The 21,915-nt window shown below is 43.3% G+C and overlaps 1 protein-coding gene across 2 annotated transcripts in view; it reads right to left on the bottom strand.

The window, feature by feature from the left end:
• Positions 1-9,235: 9,235 nt before the first annotated feature.
• The window catches only part of MOB3B (MOB kinase activator 3B), a 215,751-nt gene continuing 203,071 nt past the window's right edge, over positions 9,236-21,915 (bottom strand). For both annotated transcript variants that reach the window (XM_052644810.1, XM_052644811.1), the window contains exon 4: positions 9,236-11,788. In XM_052644810.1, the coding sequence (XP_052500770.1) occupies positions 11,759-11,788 (30 nt within the window). In that variant the 3' untranslated portion in view covers positions 9,236-11,758. The remainder of the gene's footprint in view (positions 11,789-21,915) is intronic.

Genomic DNA, 21,915 nt, shown 5'->3' with positions numbered 1-21,915 from the left:
TTCCGAGATCTCTATTCTTTTGCTGTTGAAATGTCCTTTCTTCTATGAAATAAAGGTGAGGGGAGATGGCAATGACATCATCCATAGATCACTCTCCATTGTTTAATTTTAAACTTTCTAGGCCACGACATCCAAACACCTGAGGATGAGTGCAAGTGTTGTTGGGCTTTCTTTCTAACTCACGAGAAGCCTGTGAGAAGCCTGTCTCGGGGGCTGACTAAAGAGAGTCTGGAAGGGAAGAAACAAAATCATTATTTTGTGGGGGTGGGCTCTCAGGCAAGGTGGTCTGGGGGATGGGGAGAGGGGCACAGGTCTGGGGTTTAGAGAAAGCAGCCTGGCTTCAGCTTGTGACAGGTGGGAGGGGAGAGGGGATCTGGAGGCAGGGAGAGTCGTTGCCTAGCTTTTGTAGAGTGTCAGACACGAGGAAGGGGAGCCTGGGGACAGGCAGAGGCTGTGCCAGCGGAGGCAGAGGGACCTCTGTGGCTCTGAGGTTCATTTTCTCATAAGAGCTTGGGGGACTCTTTCCCCGAAGATTGAACTGAATTGTTGAATCTTACCTGCTATTTCATCTTTCCCCAATCTCATTAAATTAAGTCTGCCTGGACTTGCCTGGTCCAGTGGCTAAACTCTGTACTCTCAATGCAGAGAACCTGGGTTTGATCCCTGGTCAGGGGGCTAGATCCCACATGCCACAATTAGGGCCTGGCACAGCCAAATAAATTAATAGATTAATAAATTTTTATTTCAAAGTCTGCCCTTTAGGATCATCTTTCTACAAATGGTAAAGGAAAGGGTTCAGTTTCTTTTCCAGTTTTTCCGAATAAAAACTTTTTTCTTTTCTGCTCGCCCGGCTACCTGGTCTGTTTTGGCAAGCTTTCCATGGGAAGTATCTTCTTTCTCCATTCCACGTTCATGGATCAGCTGTGCTTGAACTCTAGTAGTTAATGTCCAGTTAATGCCCTGTTATACTTAACACGGGTGTTATCCTCACAATCTCAGGAAGCTCATGCTAAGGTTGGAAATGTGTTAAAAATTCTTCCTGGAAGTGTGAAATGAGGCTCGCCTTTTGGGTGAATTTTCTTTAATTTCCGTGGTTTAGTAGTTGCCGAATCTAATGATTTACTATTAAAAAAAAATACTCCCCCTATCCACTCCTCTCATGACAAATGCTTCTTCTGTGTTTGGTAGTTGAATCATTTCATGGATAATATCCATGGAGCCCTAGGAACAGGAGGGTGAAAGTCATTCATCACAGCATCCGGCCTTCAAACACAGGCCAGCATTGAGTGAGTGCTCAGCCGTGTCTGACTCTTTGTGATTCCATGGACTGTAGCCCACCAAGCTCCTCTGTCCCTGGGATTCTCTGGCAAAAAAACTGGAGTGGCTTGCCGTTTCCTTCTCCAGGGGATCTTCCTGACCCAGAGGTTGAATGTGAATCTCCTGCAGTACAGGCAGATTCTTTACCGCTGAACCACTGGGGAAGCACAGGGCAGCCTTATATCCTGACACGTTAGAGATCTCTGGCTAGAACCAGAAACTGGTAAACATTTATGGTGCCTCAGAGGAAAGGGCAGAAGTCAAGTGGATGGAATGGACGTTGCTTCTCTGTTTCCTCTGCATTTCTAAATTAGCCCAGGGGACACACGCATACCTAAGTCCCCAGCCACTCTTTGTTCTAGCCTCTTGGTTACATATTTCTAATGTAACCACATATTTTATATTGTGGCTGATGAATTAATGTTTTTCACAGAGAAGAAAAATTAGCAAAAATTAACTGTGATAGGTTCTCAAATTTCTTAATGTCTAAGTTCATCTTCTGCTTTGGGTGTTTCTGTTTATTAATTCTTTAAAAAGTCTGCTTGTTTTCCTCTAAGGATGAATGACATGCATGCTTTCTCCCCACCGCCCCATTTCACAGCTGGGAGCAAAACCTAGAAGTTTCCTTCTCTTTCCTTTTTTGGCTGTGCTGGGTCCCCATTGCTGTGTGCAGGCTTTCTCTGGTTGCAGCGAGCAGGGGCTACTCCCTAGTTGCGGTGCTTGAGCTTCGTGACGCAGCGACTCCTCCTGTTGTGGAGCACAGGCTCTGGAGCGCCTGGGCTTCAGTAGCTGCCTCGCGTGGGCTCAGTAGTAGCGGCTCCCAGGCTCTAGAGCACAGGCTCGATAGTTGTAGCCCTTGGGCTTAGTGGCTCCTCGACATTTGGGATCTTCCCAGACCAGGGATCGAACCCATGTCCCCTATATGGAATCAACCCCATGTCCCAGCAGATTCTTAACCACTGGACCACCAGGGAAGTTCTCGAAGTTTTTATGTACCATTTCAATGGATCACAGGGACACCCTACCCCACGCTGGGCGATTCCTTCTGGATTTGTGTCTCCTGCCTACGCAGGGACTCTCGTTTTGGCCTCCAGTCTTGGCCTCACACCCCTCAACACTCTGTGGACTATATTCTGACCTTCTGGTGTCCCTGTTAGATCCGTTGTCTGACCTGATCTCTGACTAAGGGTCTACTTTGTCATTGTGAATGAATACCTCGTGACTGGAAATACTTTCTGACCTCAGATGGACTGGTCATAGACTCACTACTGCAATCACATCGACGAATGACCAGGAAAGAAACTGAAGGCTGAACTGCAAAACTACACAGACCCGGGATCTGCAGAGAAGACAATATGAGGAGAGCCTGATGCCTTGTGGGTGGGGGTGACCTCTATGGTTCAGAGTGGGGCCTCTAGAGACGCCTGTGTGACATCACTTTCTTGCTTGTAATCTCAGGCAGATTTCTTAGGTAACTTTGACTTTAAAATGGGGATAAACATAGATAACCAACCTCATGGGGTTGTTTAACTGAGATTATTCACCTAAAAGGCTTAGGGTGTGCTTAGACACTTAAATATATACTTTTGGTGTTAGTATCATCAACTTAATGTTATCATTATTATACCTTGCTTTTAATTAATCTCTCTCTGATAGCAGATCTTAATTAGGCACTTGTCTGCCGTGTGAATTCGTTCATCCATTCATTTATTCATCAAAGGTCTAATGAGTATCTCCTTTGTGTCAGACACTCAGTAAACAAAATAGAGATCCCTGAAGGCATGGAATTTATATTTAGCTGGAGGAGACAGACAATACACAATAAACCTAACAAATAAGTTATATAAAAAAGGGCTTCCCTGATGGCTCAAGTGGTAAAGAATCCATCTGCAATGCAAGAGATACAGGAGATGCAAGTTCAATCCCTGGATAAATAAATTATATCACGCAGATTATATGGGGAAAAGAAAATTAGAGCAGAGGAAGGGGGCTCTGGGTAGATGTGACCAGCAGAGATCAATGAGAAGATGACATTCAAACAAAGACTTGAGGGGGAAGGAGTTAGACATGAGGCTGTCTGAGGCAGATCATCCAGGCAGGGGGATGGCCAGTGTGGAGGCTCTAAGTGTGAGTGTGCCCAGCATGTGTGAGGCCAGCAAGAAACAGAGGGAGCTGAGGCTTTTAATCTGAGATTTTGAGCAAGAAAGAACTCTATTCTCATCCAGAGACCAGGCAGGGATCCCTCATGTCCAGCCAATGTTAACTTCTCCCACCAAACTTCATCCTAAATGACCTCGCATTTTTACCAAGGTTTTTGCCTTAACCACAGACTTTGTGTGGACAAGATGTCTCCCTTGTACCTTCATGTGATTATACTTCTGATTAAGACAAGCCCAAGTGAAATAATTAGCCTTCAGATAAATAAACAACTCACAATATATGACTTTTCTAAATGTTGCTGCCTCTTATGGAAGTCAGCGTGTTGTTGTTTGGTCACTAAGTAGTGTCTGACTCTTTGTAACCCCATGGACTGCAGCCCACCAGGCTCTCTGTCCTCCACTATCTCTTGAAGCATGTAGTTCTTAGCAATATTAAACACATCATTGTTGAGATATTATATGCATGGCTATGGAGAAACAGGTACCCATGATATTGTGCGCTCAGTCACTAAGTTGTATCCAACTCTTTGCCACCCCATGGACTGCAGCCCGTCAGGTTTCTCTGTCCATGGGATTTCCCAGGCAAGCATAGTGGAGTGAGTTGGCATTTCCTCCTCCAGAGGATCTTCCTGACCCAGAGACTGAACCCATGTCTCCTGCATCGCAGGCAGACTCTACCACTGTGCCACCTGCTGCTGCTGCTGCTGCTAAGTCACTTCAGTCATGTCTGACTCTGTGCGATCCCATAGATGGCAGCCCACCAGGCTCCCCTGTCCCTGGGATTCTCCAGGCAAGAACACTGGAGTGGGTTGCCATTTCCTTCTCCAATGAATGAAAGTGAAAAGTCAAAGTAAAGTTGCTCAGTTGTGTCTGACTCTTAGCGACCCCATGAACTGCAGCCTACCAGGCTCCTCTGTCCATGGGATTTTCCAGGCAAGAGTACTGGAGTGGGGTGCCATTGCTTTCTCCACTGTGCCACCTGAGAAGCCCCATAATACTATCTCTGGGTTAATAAACATAGGATTCTTTTGATACCTTTCCCCTCTATGTTCTATATATTTCTTTCTTAAAATTTTTAAATTGAAGGATAATTGCTTTATAGAATTTTATGTTCTATTTATTTCTTGAAAATGCTTATTCTTATCCTCTGCTGATTTGGTTATAGGTGAGGTCATGTCTCAATTATATGATACAACTTCCTCTGGAGTAGATATTCAACTTAATTTAGTATGCAGTAATACATTTTACAAGCTCAATCAAAGTTTAATTACATTAATTAGATTTCCTCATTTAGATTTTAATTTATTAAGTACTGGGAATTTTTGTTTGTTTTTTGTCTTCATGGAACCCAGTTAGTTGAATGCTGCATTAGAACAAGAGGTTTCCATTAAAAATAATGTGTTCTGTTAATACCTACTTAATAATGAACTAGAAGAAAAGTCAGATAAAATATGTAATTGTTACAGATGACACTACAATTACCTCCCAATGACAGTTCTTTATCATTTTGGTTAATGTAGCAATGAAGTCTGCTTGGAAGCAGAGGTGAAATTTAAGAATTTAGGATATTGAAAGAGTGGATAGATTTAATGATCAGCTTAGCTTCCTTGGGAAGTAAGCTTCTTATGGGAGTATCAATTTTTGCTGTTGTTGGGTGGAAAGACTAAAGCCATCTGGTTTGCATTTATTGTCTTTAAGACAGTTTTCCATTTATTATTAATACAGTATAGGTTTCTAGAGAGAATCTAATAATGCAGCATATATTCAATGTGTATGGGGATACATTTGAAAATTAAAATAGTGGTTTCCTCAGTGGTCCCTTTAGACACAGTGGAGCAGGGGCTGTGACCTGAAATGCCTTCGGGGAGTGGCAAGAAATATACGTGAGCGAAGCATCCCAGTGTCACAAGACGACGGTAATTGACAAGCAGCCACGTCTGGGCAGCAACAGGGAGTGGTGCAGGTGGCAGTCTAAATGGGTCAGCCACTTCTCAGCCAATTCTTGCCATAAGAAAGCAAAAGCCTAGTGTTGCCAGATCTTCTGATTTAGTTGGAGAAGCCAGAAATTCTGATTTTTGGATCAAGTTTTCCAAATTTTAAATGTTGGCAGCTAGCTAAACAACAACAACAACAACAACAATCTATGTAGATTCAACAAATCATGCCTGCAGGGCAAATCCAGTCCACAGCCTGCCTCTTGGTCACATCGTGGTACACATTTCAGACAGCGAACCCGAGAAGCAGAGAAAGATTTCATATGTGTGATTGCATTTCAGAAGTCTCATTCCTCTCTGCTCTGTGTCTAGAAATCACCTTGTCCCAAACAGCTTTTGTCAGACATAGTATTCTATTGTTGCTATTAGGAACAGGGGCTGTTACTGGAGTCGTGTACAAATTATTACATAGTGACTGCAAATGTACTAATAATATATAAATGTACTAATAATATATAAGTATACAAAATTTATGGCTTCCCTGGTAGCTCAGCAGGTAAAGAATCCACCTGCAATGCAGGAGACCTGGGTTTGATCCCTGGGTTGGGAAGATCCCCTGGAGGAGGGCATGGCAATCCACTTCAGTATACTTGCCTGGAGAATCCCCATGGACAGAGGAGCCTGGTGGGCTGCAGTCCATGGGGTCACAAAGAGTCGGACACAACCAAGTACAACACACAGCATGTACAGAATTTACACATTTCTGCTTTTCTAAATATGTTTATGTTTTAATCTTGTTGTTGTTCAGTCGCTAAGTCATATCTGACTCTTTGTGACCCCATGGACTGCAGCACGCCAGGCCTGCTTGTCCTTCACCATCTCCTGGAGTTCGCCCAAGTTCATGTCCATTGGATTTGTGATGGACATAATGGACGTTTAATCTTATATTATTATCGCCCCAAATTATAAGCTACGTAGGAACAAATCTATAAGTCCAGTTGTAGTTTAGAATTCTGAGGGACAGATATACTACCCTATGTCACACAAACAAGGTAGGGGCCAGCCTGAGATTCTACTTCAGGTTCATTTACTCTGACTGATGAGCTTTTTCTACAATATAGACTTCTTATCTTTGTATTCCGGGTCATGACCAAACTTAATACTGAATTCTACTGCAAGAAAAAAGCAGTACAACATTAATCTGTTGAGAAGCTACACAATACACATGACACCCTCCTGGGAAAACTTTTCATAGAACAAAGGAACTTCTGCTAAAATGCAAATAGGTACATGGGTTCTAAAATAAATTCTGAATTAGTTTTTTGTAAAGTTAACCTTGTTTTTCATTTATCTGTTCCAAGATCATTGCAAGATGAAGAATATATTTGTTAAAGAAATAAGTCAAACACATAAGAGAGACAAAATAGATGACGGCTGTGTGTCTTTTATTTGTGACATTTGAATTCTTAAACTCACAAAGAACTGATTTCATAAATATCCTTTAGTTTTATTTTCCATTTTAATTGTTTTTTATTGTTAGTTTGTTGTTATAACCAAACCCTTAATCACAAATGGAACTAAAATTATGCTAAATCTTTTTTCTTGATGCAATTAGAAAAGATACTGAAAAACTTCAAAATTAGAACACTCAAAGCTAGTAAAACAGCATAATTGTCAGATTAGAAATGGACTCTTCCCTCTAACAGTTACAGAAATCCTTATTTTTTGAAAAAGTCTTGTCCAGAATTAATAACTCCCAGAGGGAATAGCTTGTTATAAAAATATTTTTGTTGATATGTTTTTAAAGTAGAGGAAAAAAACCATTATTTCCCAAACATGCTTTGTTTGGCTAATTCTGGGAGAGAATCACCTATTTCATCAAGAATCATCATTTTATTAAGAAGTAAAAAGACCAAAGGACAACAGTATTATCCAAGTGACACATCAGACTCCTTTCAGTGATTTTGCCTTTGGACGCATTTCTTGTACTTTTCCTATGATATTTCTTTTATTCACAGTGTGATACCCATGGGATGTGGAAGTGACATAAGGGTAGAGACCATAGGAAGTGATGCTTCCAGCAATGACCAGAATGACATAATCACCACAAATGATGAGAGAAATTATCCATGTCCCCTAATGCTTCGCCAATGAAAAAGGGAATTAAAGCAACTCAGTGTAATCTTACAAAGAATGCTAACAGTAGGACATTCAAGAAGATCGGACAAAATGGTGTTGCAGAATATAAATAAGGATTTAGTATGAGCAAATATAATAGAAAATTTATAAATGCATAAAATCAAATCAGGAGTTAGCAAAGACACAGTACAGTATGGAGAAAGCATGCAGGGATTTCTTACATGTTCTCTGCTGGTTATATCTATAACGCACAGTGGCATAGACAGCTTTGGGAAGGCTTCAGATTGAAGTATAGAAATGTTAGCAATGGCACAACATGACTTCCAAGAGAATTCAGCCAATGGGAGATGATAAACGAGGAAGGCTGAAGGACAACTGGTAAGAGTCTTCAAATAATTAGTGGATGTGCAAACAAAGCTCTCATTTAGTATGTTTTTACTTATGTTTTACTTTTTAAAGTTTTTGGATATTTGTTAACGTGGGACACTAGAAAAGGTGAGCTGAAACTCAGAGACAATATAATAGTTAACTCCAGTTGAATGGAAAGGTTTCACATGGAATATGATCTGGGGGTTACACCAGAGGATGCTGCAGGGTTTCTGTGCCTGAAGACTGTTGAGAGGAGAATGGGTTCTTCACCTGGAAAAACCTACCAAAAACCTTCCAAACTGATATGGTTTGGAAGGTTGTAGAAGGAATAGCTAAAAAAAAAAAAAAAAAAAAAATCCCTCAAAGTCACTTCCACTTATCCTGGCCCTCAGAAATGAGCAAACACCCCAGGAAGAGAATGAACAGTTTCAGAAGCAGAAACTGACCCCAGATGAGTATTTCTCAACCTATTTTTTTCACTATCACCTGCCTAAAGAGCCCTTTTAGACATTCTATTCCTAATCATTCCCCATCCCCATGAAATTTTAATACTAAATACATACTTTATATCTGTGCACATACTGTGGCTCCTTGGGAGGGCCATGACTCAGTGTAATATCTAAGATTTCCTCCCCACCTAAATCAGTTTTTGCACTCTTGGGCAATCACCTTTCATGAAAATACGTGCTCTCTAAAATAAACCATCAGTCTGAATGGGAGGTCACTGAGGATTCGCAGAAAAAAGATATATATATTTTAACTACGGCTCCAGGGACCACAACAAATTCTCACTATCCAGCATACCCGTGCATTGCCTGCAGAAGGAAACTTTTAGCTTCTCCTTCCCCCTGTGACACAGGAAGAGATGAATTCTTTGTCACTGCGACAACATCTAACTGCAATGGCTGTAATCTTTTGGAACTTCTCGACCTCTTTGGAACATTAAGAAAGGAAAGCAGTCTCACACTCTATAAAATGTATGAATATTAAATTTCAGAGGTTTATGATGAATTATGGAACTTAATAATGAATGCATCAGCCAGATGACACCTCCCCCACTGATTAAGCTTAGTATTTATCATAAAAAGAGACAACAGAACATTACATGCTTACTGGTGTGATGCAGAAGGAAAGAAACAACACCACTTACGTAGTATTCTGGCTAAAAATGTTTAACAGAATCTAATAATGAGGAAACAATCAGAAAAAAATTCCAGATTGTGGGACATTCTGGAGTTCAAAGCAGCTTGAACTCTTTAATAATGTCAGTGCCATGAAAGACCCACATACTTGTGCGCACGCACGCACACACACACACAGACCCCAAACATACATAAAAGAAGGACTCTAATCCATTAACTAAAGAGATTGACAACAGTGGGTATATGGATGTCACTGTAATCTTTTCCTTTTGAAGTTCCCACTTTGACATTTCTCAAAAAAAAAAAAAAATCATAGATGCATGTATTACTCAACTTTAAAATAATAGTGGGAAGTGAGGGGAGCCAGCCAGGTCAGAAGGAAGAAGCCAGGTGTCAACTGCAGATCCAGAAAGCAGAAGATGCCGGAAGGGCCACAGGAGCTCAGATCTGCATTTGCCAGAAGTTCTCAGGATGTAGTCAAGCCAAAGACATAAAAAATTGCCTGTAGTGATTTTCTTCACAATTTGCCAAACAAAGTTCTGTGGGAATAGGAACCATCTATAATTAAAAAATAAGAGTGTCTTGCCAGCACTTTTCCTAGAAGTGTACTGAACAATATAACCATGAGGAAATTGTTCCAAGAAGTTAAAAAAAAAAATCCAGATTTTTTTTTAATTGAGTGGAAATTTCATATGCACAGTTAATAGAAAATAAACTTCGAAAGAATTCATAACAAAAGTCTTCAGAGTCCATCATCCTACTTGATTAGGCATTAATTGAAATGTCAGCTTTTTCAAGCAAACCTCCTGTGGTTTTCCTTGGTGCCAAACTTCCGGGTTCCTTCCAGGACCTGGGCTCCGTGCTATCATTTCTCCGTCCCACTGCTCAACACTCCCATGTGGCACTTACTGCATAGCGCATAGGTCAGGAAGATGGGCTCATCTGTCTGTTCTCTGGATCCTTTAAACCAGAAATGATGCTGAAAAAATCTCTATCTTGTCCTCTCAAAGTTACTTAGGAAGCAAACAAAACCAAACCAAAAAATGGTATGTTTGTTCTTGATCAGAACACAATATGAAGAGAGGTAGCAGCATTTGAATTCCATGAGACGGCATTTGACAAAATACAAAGCAAGGGTTGGTTTGCTGGGTTAGGTCAACAAAGAATGCCACAGTGCCCAGTGAGTCAGTCCTTTCTTAGTTTGGACCAAAAAAAGGTTTCATGCCTTTCCAGGCTCTTGTGGCAGCCCCAGATGGCTTTCACATGTCACATGTAATGAGACAAAGTCAGAGTTGTTAAGTTATTCTTTAATCAGTATTACATTAAAATTCACTAATACATTCTCATCTACTTCCCTCCACCAACTGCTATTTTGTCAAATTCAAATGATCACCGGAAGTATCATCACCCCCTAGTTACAGACTCTTGGGACCACCACAGTTTTGCTAGGGAATCAGTGAAGGCAACATTACTTCAGCGAAAAGTCAGGTAGCTTTCAAAAGGCAGGCTGCAGCACAGAATGAGTCTGTCTGCTGGGATCCACACATTGGCAAGGATGGAAGAAGGAAGACGGCTCCAGCTTGCCTGTTACCTTGGCAACCATGGCAGGAGCATCACCCGGGCAGAAATTAACTTTGTTTTGTAATGTCAAATGTAGGCGGAGGAGGTGGGGGTGTGGAGGAACAGGAAGAAAACATCGACTGGATCTAGAAGCTCAGAGAGCCGGTTGGGAAGATAACAAGACAATGGGCTGGGTGTCTGAGCTACAGGCATCAAATTACCCATTGTACTTTCCTCCTCCCCCCAACTGAAATCTCAGTATTACGTTGAGACAGTTACCACACCCTTTAATAACGAACAAACACTGCACTAATCTGGCTCAGTGCTTCTGCTGATCATTCTTGGTCATTTATAACTTCCTTTATTTCTCTCTTCGGAGAAACAGGAAAAAAAAATCTTGACCGGAAGAGACAAGGAATGGCGTTTTTTTTTAAAAAAAAAGATACTCTGTTCAGGGTGAACTGGTAACTAGCCAGCCTTAGGCTAGAGACCAGTCTCTTCCCTGCAGTGAAAGAGTGCAGACCCTGTTTGGGGCAGAGACAAACCGCCCCGTGGAATGGTCCCTGGTGAAACTGCTTATGGGGAGAAATTGCGCGGATGCTGTGAGCCGGCGGGCGTCACACCTCCCAGCCGAGACCACAGCATCAAGGGCCAAAGTCTGCCAAGACGGCACAAGAAGACTTGTTAGGGAAAAACTGGTTGTACATCCAGAGTTCCAAAATTCACTGGGTACTTAGAACACACGTTACAGAAAAGGCAGCTGGCTGAGGAGACAGGTAAGTAGAATAAGGACCTTGGGCGCAAAACCTGAATTTCAGCAAAGCTTAGGTGTCAGGTCACAGGCAGAACTGCACAACTGCGCTGTGCGTGTTAAGTGCAGGGGCATCCTTTCTCCAGGATGGGCGAGGGGTGGTCCTTCCCTCCTGGCGGGTCCACAGGTCACGCTAGCAGCACTCAGAGGGTTGAGAGCACATGAGGTGAGCAGGGAACCACTCTCCGGAGTCACCGCTGGTCTCCAGCTGGGCCTGTTCCTGGCAGTAGGCGCGCCTCTCCAGCCTGGGAAGTCTCCCTCCTGCCCGCCTGGGCCGCCAGGAGGAAAACAGCTTTCCTCTTTCTTCCGGAGGGTAAGATGGGGCCGTTAGTGACACATCCTGCTCGTCATCTCTTTCTGGAAGGCAGGGGGAGAAGGATGGTTAGGAGTAACTATAGGCAGAGCAATGACTTGTTGAAGGATTCTGAAAATGCCCTCGCAACCTCTGGAGCCTTTAAACAGGAGAGTACAACCATGGCCCTGGAATAAGGTTCAGCATACAGATGTGTGCCTGTTGGCTGGGCTTTTTGTTTCTTCCTTTTTTTTTTTTTTTTTAATATATCAGAGCAATGTTTAAAAAACTTGGCCAACTTGCCAAAAATCCAGATTGCACTGTGTTTCAGGAAAAACTGCAAGATCTAGAGCCACTGGATAGCTGGAGTCAAGAATGGCTGTCCTCTGTAGATGGAAAATACTCTCTCCAGTTTGCCCCAGTCTCCACCACTCCCAGCTATCTGCCCATCAGGAGTCTTAAGTATCATTACTGATTGATACGGTTAATTGGATTTTTCTTAGAGAACACAATTTCTCTTTCCCTAAGATTCGATCAAAGGTAGAAGAACAAAAGCTAGCTTCAGTGCATACAAGTCAAGAAAAGTGGGAGGAAGGACATTTCTTAATAGAAATGAGGAATAGCCCAGTGTGTCTGACAGGCAACCATATCTAGCTCGCCTTTCACCACCCTCATCAGCTGCCTGGTTCTTGCGGGCATTTACAGATCTCAAATGTGCCATCGGTTCTCTTTCTCGGGGCCTCTGCACAGGCGAGACTCTTGCCCGTGGTCTGCTCCTACGAGGCCCTGTCCTCCTTACTCAACTAATTGCCATTCATGTTCCCAATTCCAGCAAGATGGCTCTGACCTGCCTGGGAAGCCTTCCCGCCCCACCCACTGGGGATTTGCCACAACTCCTGCCTTTGCCCACCTGGTTTGTACATCGTGTGTGTGCGTGCACGTGTGGACGGCAAGCATGTCTGTCTGCTCTACTCAACTGTGAGCTCCAAAGTGTCAGGAAGAAGAAATCCTCACTGAACCCCTCATATCTAGCCACGTGTCTGGCACAGGGCAACAGCTCTTCTTTCATCCCCAAGAACGGCCTGGATTGCAGGCTGGGAAGGTGCCTTGTACCTTGTGGCATTTAGGACACGTTTCATGTTATTTTAAATAGTCGAATGAGCTGCTTCCAAGTTCCACCTGCTGTAGAGCTGATGCAGCTGCTACCTCTCTTGTGCACTCTGACCCCAGATCACCCTCCAGCCAACACTCTCTTCCCCACAGGAAACATCTGAGGAAACAGGTCTTCTCTGGTGGCTCAGATGGTAAATAATCTGCCTGCAATGCAGGAGACCGAGGTTTGATCCCTAAGAGGACCTTGCAAACAGGCATGCCAGTTGCTCAGAAACTCTATCAGAAAACCATAGCAGTGTGTTGGTTAAAGAAATAACCTAGTACAACAGAGCAGAGCTAGGTAAATATTTTTGCACTCATAATACTAAATAAGGCAATTACTTCAAGATACATATACTGAAAAATTAAGTGGCCATTTAGTTATGCTCAGTACTTGTACTAAGGGCCAGGTACCTGGGAGATGAGGTCACTCTTCTCAAGGAGGTATACAGTTTATCAGGGGGAAAAAGATATAAAATACAATGATATAAATGTAACTCTTTAGAGGAGGGGATGATGCACAGTAGAACCCAATCCACCCACGTTTAGACTCACTCTGTCCTCACTGGGCTTCCCTGATGGCTCAGTGGTAAAGAAGCTGCCTTCCAGTGCAGGAGTCTCGGGTTCCATCCCTTCGTTGGGAAGATCCCTGGAGAAGGAAATGGCAACCCACTCCAGTATTCTTGCCTGGGAAATCCCATGGACAGAGGAGCCTGGTGGGCTGCAGTCCATGGGTTTGCAAAGAGTTGGGCACCGCACAGTGATGCCCACAGACAGTACACGGTCTGTCTTCGCCACCTCTGAATGTGACCTCCCTGCACCTTTGGGTTTTAGCTCAGGTGGACCTTTTCTAGGGTTACCTTCCCAAACCTCCTCTTCAGCTGTTTCATGGAACCCTTCTTCACAATTGGAAGTCTATTATCTGTTACATGCCTGCTTCCTGGATTCATCCCTTGTAAGATCTTATAAGATCCAAGGAGAAAGGGGTTGTGCCTGCTGTCTGCTGTTTTCCCAATGCCTGGCAAGTGACGATGGAGAAAGGTTTGTCTAATCCAGCAGTGAATGGGCCCACAGTGTCCTCATCTGTGAGCTGGAACAGTGATGCCTACTTGAGGTGAGTGGGAAGCTTGAAAGTATTGATATGCATGGACTCAGTACACGTTCACACAAAGAGTCAGACACGACTGAGTGACTGAGCATGCTTGTTGGAGGGAAGCCCGGCCGAAGCGGAGCCTGCAAAGGTGCTCCTGTGGCTGGAGCAGAGGGGCTGGGGCAGGATGGGGGCACAGGACTGGGGAGACAGGGAACCACACAATAAGGTGTGAACAAGGACCCAGGCACTTGGTGTGGGGGATGGAGATGATGACAACCTTAAAAGGGATTTGCTGCTCCTCTGTTAAGCTTCCAAAGGTTCTTGTGTTTTCGGTTAACTTTTTAAGACAGAGAAAATGAGGTAGGAATGCAAAGTACGTGTGTGTGTATGTATCTATGTGTGAAAGAAAGAGACAGATGAAGTAAAGGAGAGATCATGGCATCAAGACAATTTTGGTTTTATAACTAATTCTTGTAATTATTTGCAACTGGTCAGTGTTACAGAAAGAAAAGATGATTTGGGTGGTTATATCATTGTCTCTGGGTAAAACTTTGACCGAAGAGAAATCCAGGCCTCCGAGCAGAAGTGATGTGCTCAGGGTGAACGGGTAAGGTGAAGGGTAAACTGCAGAGCCTCAATGGGAACGGTTACTTCCGTCAAGAGCCTCAGTGGGAACGGTTACTTCCCTCAAGTGAAGGCCTGCTGTCCGCCAGGCTCGGTTTTCCTCATGGCTCCACAGGCATCACTTCGTATAACCCTAACTCTGATTCTGTGAAGGAAGATTTGCCATCCCCATTGGCCTGATCAGGAAACTGGCACAGAAATGGAGAATGACTTATCAAAGTCACACAGAAAGTGGAAGAAGTGAGATTTAAACTCAGGTCTATCTGGGTGCAAAAGCCGGCTCTTTCCACTACACCGTGTGATCATGGTTTAAAGTCTCTGAAACAGTCTTATGACTATGCATTTGGATGCCAGTGACTTATTAATTAAAATATATTAATTACAGGTGGTTGCAATCATTCCTGACTGTTCAAAATGCCAAGGAGATACTTTTTTCTTTACCCAGACCGATGCCACTTTGAATTTCAAGTACAGTGGCTAAATACTAAAACATTTATGTCACTAAATACTCAAAACTTATGCCACAATTATGGACACTAGAAATATGGAAAGCTTTTGAAAAGTTTGAGAGGATATGGAACTTCAGCAAAGGTAGAGTGAGTCTGTGAAAAGCTAGAACCAGTGCTTTCCTCACCACGCCATGCAGCCTCACACACAAGAGAAAGACTGTTTATGAGGAAACTTCTTAACATTCTTACAGGGAATGAATGGTTGAACTAGATCTGAAACGTGAGGCTCAGCTGGATCCACCCTTCAAAAGCCTATAAGCTGAATGGATAAGGAAGTTGTGGTACATATACACAAGGGAATATGACTCAGCTATAAAAATGAATGCATTTGGTTCAGTTCTAATGAGGTGGATGAACCTAGGGCCTATCATACAGAGTGAAGTGAGTCAGAAAGAGAAAGACAAATACCATATATTAGCACATAATATATGGAATCTAGAAAGATGGTACCAACGATCCTATGTTCAGGGTAGCAAAGGAGACAGACATAAAGGACTCAGTGGGAGAAGGAGAGGATGGGATGACTTAGAATAGCATTGAAACATGTATATTACCATATGTAAAAGAGGTAACCAGTGCAAGTTTGATGTATGTATCAAGCAGGGCACCCAAAGCCTGTGCTCTCTGACAACCTGGAGGGATAGGGTGGGGAGGGAGGTGGTCGATTCGTGTTGATGTATGGAAAAAACCGTCACAATATTGGAAAGTAATTATCCTCCAATTAAAATAAATAAGTAAATAAATAAATAATTTGAAGCCCACAGGCTTCCACTACTGTATTCTAGTGATTCCCCACTGGGTGGCGCTAATGGGCCGGCTTAAAAAAAAAATGTGGTTCTGAGGAAAAAAAACCTCAAACTAAAAAAACCCCAGCTAATATTGGGTTCCATGGGTTTCCTCTCCATCCATCAGAGCCCTCCTGCAGGCATCCAGCAGAGCCAAACACATTCTTTCTTACAGGGAAAGAGGCCTGAACAACAACTATGCAGTTTGCTCTTTGAGGATGAATTTGCTATTGCAGGAGTTACCTGAACCCACCATGTCATATTAAGTCCACTATGGAACTCCAACCTGGAGGAGGGCATGGCAACCCACTCCAGTATTCTTGCCTGAAGAATCTCATGGACAGAGGAGCCTGGCGGGCTACAGTCCATGGCATCGCATAAAGTCAGACACAACTGAAGCGAGAGCACGCCCGTTCGCAAAGAACACGTGCTTAAGAGGTTTCTGCAAAGGTGGTGCGAATTTTCTGAGAAATGTTCCTAAAGTCTGTATTTGGCTTGTATACAAAGACTATTCAAGCACCTGGATTTTATAAAATCCACACTCCAGTATTCTTGCCTGGAGAATCCCATTGATGGAGGAGCCTGGCAGGCTACAGTCCATGGGGTTGCAAAGAGTCGTACACGATTGAGTGACTAAGCAACAAATTCTTAAGAAAAAGGTCAGGATTTGGTTGTGCTCCTTCCGTGCCCCTGCTTACATAAGGCAGTAATTGATTCTGTAAAGAACCCCATTCCCTACTCTCAGCAGAACAAATTTCACACTCTACAGCCTGGCAAACAAAGCTCTTCCTAGCCCCAGCCACCAACCCTGCCCACCTCCGGTTGAAGCCCCGCCCACTCACCACACCTGCCAGGCAAACTAGAATCTTCCCCGGGTCTCCAACAGCCCATTCTATAAGGCTTCTAGTAGCTTCTCACTGACTGTTTCTTCTATCTAAGAAATGCCTTCTGCCCTTCTATGCCTGGCAAACTTTGACATCCTTCAAGATCCAACCATCAAAATATTCTGATTTAGGCACTTGGAAGACAAAGGAAGGGGAATGGTTCCAACTAATAATTAAGAACCAAATTCCAGTTTCCAATACTATATAGGCTATGTTAAACAATTGAAGGTGAATGGATGAACTCTTAACAGAAAGGTGTGTTTGTGTGTGTATGTGTGTGTGTATTTATGTTGTGATTTTATATATATATATAAAGTTGTAAAGTGAAAGTGTTAGTTGCTCAGCTGTGTCTGACTCTTTGCAACCCCATGGACTGTAGCCTGCCAGGCTCCTCTGTCCAAGGGGTTCTCCAGGCAAGGATACGGGAATGGGTTACCATGCCCTCCTCCAGGTGATCTTCCCCACCCAGAGATTAAACCTATGCCTCCTTACATCTCCCGCATTGGCAGGGGTTCTTTATCACTAGTGCCACCTGGGAAGCCCAACAGTATATTTGGTTTGATCCAATTATTTTAGGGAAAAATATAAATTATGAGTCCAGTATAATAAGTTCACCTCTGGGTGAATGAAATAATAAATGTTTTCTGGTTTTGGTATTTGGCCTTTTATATATTTTCTAGATGTTTTTAATACAAATGAAATTTTCCTAAAAAACAAGCTCTAGGCATTTAAAAAATAAAAAGAGAAGTAGGCAAAATCTCCAAATTGAAATTATATTTAGTTCTAGAAACAAAGTTAAAATGATGTTGCCTAGTCTTTGTGAGGAAAGGTGGTAATACATGAAACCAGCATATCTTTTGCCCAAGATACTCTACCACTTCTGTTGTGATCTACACATTTTAAAATTAGAGATCTCTGCCAGCCTTTGAAAGATTTTTTTTTTAATATACATGGAACAAACTTGCATAAATTCCAGGAATCAAAGCTTATTCTTATCTCTCAGTGTAGCCATTTTTAGAACTGGCCACAGAGGGAATAAATGGTCCAAAGAAGTAAAATGATTTATTCCAGGTCCAGGTCACACAAATGATTTCTTACCTGACCGAGACTATGAAGAAACCAACTGACTTACGTTTACTACACCCTACACACCATCATACGTTTTAGGAACTGAATTTTCACATGGAATAAAGAAATGTGATATTTGCTAAGTGTCAGTCATCATGCTACCATAGCCATATGAATAAGTCAATATTAGGAATTCTAAAAGCAAGTTCCAAAAAACAGTGATAAAAATCACAGAATCACAGACTGCTGTTCAATATCTTTATTCCAGAGATGTGAAGAGAACTTGAGAGGGAGGGAGTGACTTGCTGAAGGCTGATAATGGCAGCACCAGAACTCCTGACCTGGGGACTCCGCTCCGAGTTGATCTCAGAGAGGCAATTTGTGCAAACAAGGATTTCTCAGAGTCACCTCAGCATGCTTCATGTAAAATTCCTCTAGCATTGTTGACTCTCCATCTAAACCTAAAACCTAAATGTCTCTCTCAGCATTCACACCAGTTCCCAGCTACAGCATTTAACGTTGGTCTGGACTCCCCAGCCACCTGGCCGTCGCTCTCCAACTCCCCTTCTCTACTGTGAAATCCAGGGCAATGCCCATATATATATATATATATATATGTTTTCCTTTGCTCTTCTCTTCCTAAAGCACCTTCCTCCCAACTCCAGCCTCCTTCAAGGCTCTTGATCACTGTTCCTCCTCAGGGACACCCTTCCCATCTCATCCCCATGAAGTCTCAGGTGCTCCTCTTTTGGTTCCCCTTCGTGCCCAGAGCATCTCTCACGTTGTTCTATGATAGTTTATTATTTCCCGGTTCTGGCAAGACATTGTTCTTGAAGAGATGAACCATGCCTTATTCCTGTTTGGACCCTGCTGCACAAGACCTGGCACGTACTAGGTGCTTTAAAAATACTCGTTAATTAGACTAAAATCCAATGAAGAGGAACAATGATTAGGTCTTAAAGTCCCTGTAAAATGAGAGCTGGAAAGAGATACAAACTGGATACCTTACTATGGGGGTGTGCACTTATGTTTATTATGAGTGCATGTCTGACTCCTTGGAACCTCATGGACTTGTCTCCCACTAGGCTCCTCTGTCCATGGAATTTACTTCTTGTTTAAAACTCTGTGAAGTAGGCAATGCTTTTTCTAATTTACAGATGAGGAAACAGAGGCTCAGAGGATTGAAGTAACTTGCCCAAGTTCTCATAGCTAGCAAGTGGGAAGGATAAAGGTTTGAGTCCAGATGTGTTTGACTCAGAAACAAAAATAATTAAACAAACAAATCCTGTTTCTATTACTCCACTGGGAGGGGAAATAAAAGCAAAGGAGTGAGGTTCTTTGTTTTTCTAGTGTTTTAACGTGTTGGACCATAAAGAAGGCTGAGAGTCGAAGAACTGATGCTTTTGAACTGTGGTGCTGGGGAAGACTCTTGAGGGTCCCTTTTACAGCAAGGAGATCAAAGCAGTCCATCCTAAAGGAAATCAATACTGAATATTCATTGGAAGGACTGATGCTGAAGCTGAAGCTCCAATACTTTGGCCACCTGATGTGAAGAGTCAACTCATTGGAAAAACGCTGGGAAAGATTGAGGACAGGAGAAGGGGACGACAGAGGATGAGATGGTTGGATTGCGTCACTGACTCAGTAGACAGAGTTTGAGCAAACTCCAGGAGACAGTGGAGGGCAGGGAAGCCTGGAGTGCTGCAATTCATGGGGTCACAAAGAGTTGGACACAACTGAGCAACTGAACAGCAATAAACCATATGTTCGCTTTAGAAGTCCTACAGCAACAGCATTTTAAAGCCAATTTCTTGTTTTCAATTCACCAGTTTTCTGCTAATTCTGAGAAACAAGGAGAAAAGGGGAGGAAGAAATATTGGAAATAAAGTCATGATTGAGAAAGAACAGGACACAGAGAGATGAAAGAAAGGTGGGTGTGGAAGGCGTAGCAGTGTGCTAAGAATGAGAAGACTGTGCCCAAAGCTTGGTGAAAAAGCCCTTTGTGTAAGCGGGCCCCTCCCCACACCAGCCACCACTACGATGAGGTAGTTTGAAGCACACAGAATAGCGTCAGATGCGGCACTAAGGCAGAAGTCAATGACTTCTCAGCTCACAGAGCGCAGGCACACACGCATACACACACGCGTGCACACACGCACACGGCTCTTTCCTTCTCTGATAACGGAGCTTCACCAACACGTTAAAGGCAATATTCGAGGGTTTAGTCGAGAAACGTGACTCCGCCCCGAAGGGCCCGGGGTGGGGGTGGGGAAGCGCCCCTGTTCTAAAATGCTTCCTTGAGTCCAATCAGTGGTACAGCCTCAGGACCCAGTTCCTCGAAGCCCCCTAACCTGGAGCACGGCCATGCCTCACCTGTCATCAGTCTCCTCTCAGATACAGACAGATTTCGGAGAGTGGGTGTGAACTGCAGCGTGTAATACAGAGACCACATTTCTGGACAGACTTGGGGGACAGGATGTGAGTAAAACACTATGAGTGAGAAGACTTTTTCATTCCTGACAGCAGTTAGCGCCCCTCTCCACCCTGGGTGGGGGCAGTAGCCAGGTTGGAAAGATGACTTTCTGTGGGCCCTCCACCCTACAAATGCCATTTCTTAAAGACTTCAAAACCTCCAAGTTGTATCCATATTATCCCTTTCTTTCTTTGCTGTTGGCTATTTTTCCCTTCCTTAACAAGTGTGTGGGTTGAAAATGGTGACCATCTCAAAAATTTCATTTCTCAAGGTTCTGCTAACCATGCCCCCCCACCCCCCCCATCCACCCCCATCCATTCCAGACAACGTGCTGCTTGCTGATGCCTGGGCTAGGACTTCACCAGAATCATCCCTGATCCACCTGCCCCTCAGGGTCCTCAGATCCTGTCAATACCCATTTCCCTCCAGCAATGTTTCTACACTGGAGGTCAAGCAGGTATTTTGCTATTTCCTCATCTCAGTATCTAACCCACTGGGAGCAAAGCAAGTCCCTTTGGAACTGGCAGTTTTCCTGGAGAAGCAGAGAGGATAAGAAGCAAAAGGAAAGTTAGCCGGCATCAGCAAGGATGCTGTGATTGTCAGCTAAAACGCATGGGGCAACATGGGGTAACATGGGGTAACATGGGGTGACTTCTGAGTGTAGGTAGGGACAAGGGTTCAATGAGGACTCTTATAGCATTATGATGCTGTGAGAAGGGTGCCACACTGGTGTCAAAACAACTACAGGGGTAGACTTCCCTGGTGGTTCAGTGGTAAAGAATTCGCCTGCAATCCAGGAGACCCGAGTTCAATCTCTGGGTCGGAAAGATCTCCTGGAGGAGGACATGGCAACCCACTCCAGGATTCTTGCCTGAAGAATCCCATGGATGGAGGAGCCTGGTGGGCTACAGTCCATGGGGTCACAAAGAGTCCAACACAATCCAGTGACTAACGTTTCCAATTTTCACTTTCCATTTTTCATCTCACACGCTAGCAAAGTAATGCTCAAAATTCTCCAAGCCAGGCTTCAACAGTACACGAACCGTGAACTTCCAGATGTTCAAGCTGGATTTAGAAAAGGCAGAGGAACCAGAGATCAAATTGCCAACATCTGTTGGATCATGGAAAAAGCAAGAGAGTTCTAGAAAAACATTTACTGCTTTATTGACTACACCAAAGCCTTTGACTGTGTGGATCACAACAAACTATGAAAAATTTTTAAAGAGATGGGAATACCAGACCACCTTACCTGCCTCTTGAGAACTCTGTATGCAGGTCAAGAAGCAACAGTTAGAACTGGACATGGAATAACAGACTGGTTTCAAATTGGGAAAGGATTACGTCAAGCCTGTATATTGTCACCCTGCTTATTTAACTTATATACAAAGTACATCATACAAAATGCCAGGCTGGATGAAGCACAAGCTGGAATCAAGATTGCAGGGAGAAATATCAATGACCTCAGATACGCAGATGACACCACCCTTATGGCAGAAAGTGAAGAACTAAAGAGCCTCTTGAGGAAAGTGAAAGGGGAGAGTGAAAAAGCTGGCTTAAAGCTCAACATTCAGAAAACTAAGATCATGGCATCCACTACCATCACT

This window comes from Budorcas taxicolor, chromosome 8 (genome assembly GCF_023091745.1).
Source record: "Budorcas taxicolor isolate Tak-1 chromosome 8, Takin1.1, whole genome shotgun sequence".
NCBI classification, from domain to species: Eukaryota; Metazoa; Chordata; class Mammalia; order Artiodactyla; family Bovidae; genus Budorcas; species Budorcas taxicolor.
This window is presented reverse-complemented; position numbering and strand designations above follow the sequence as displayed.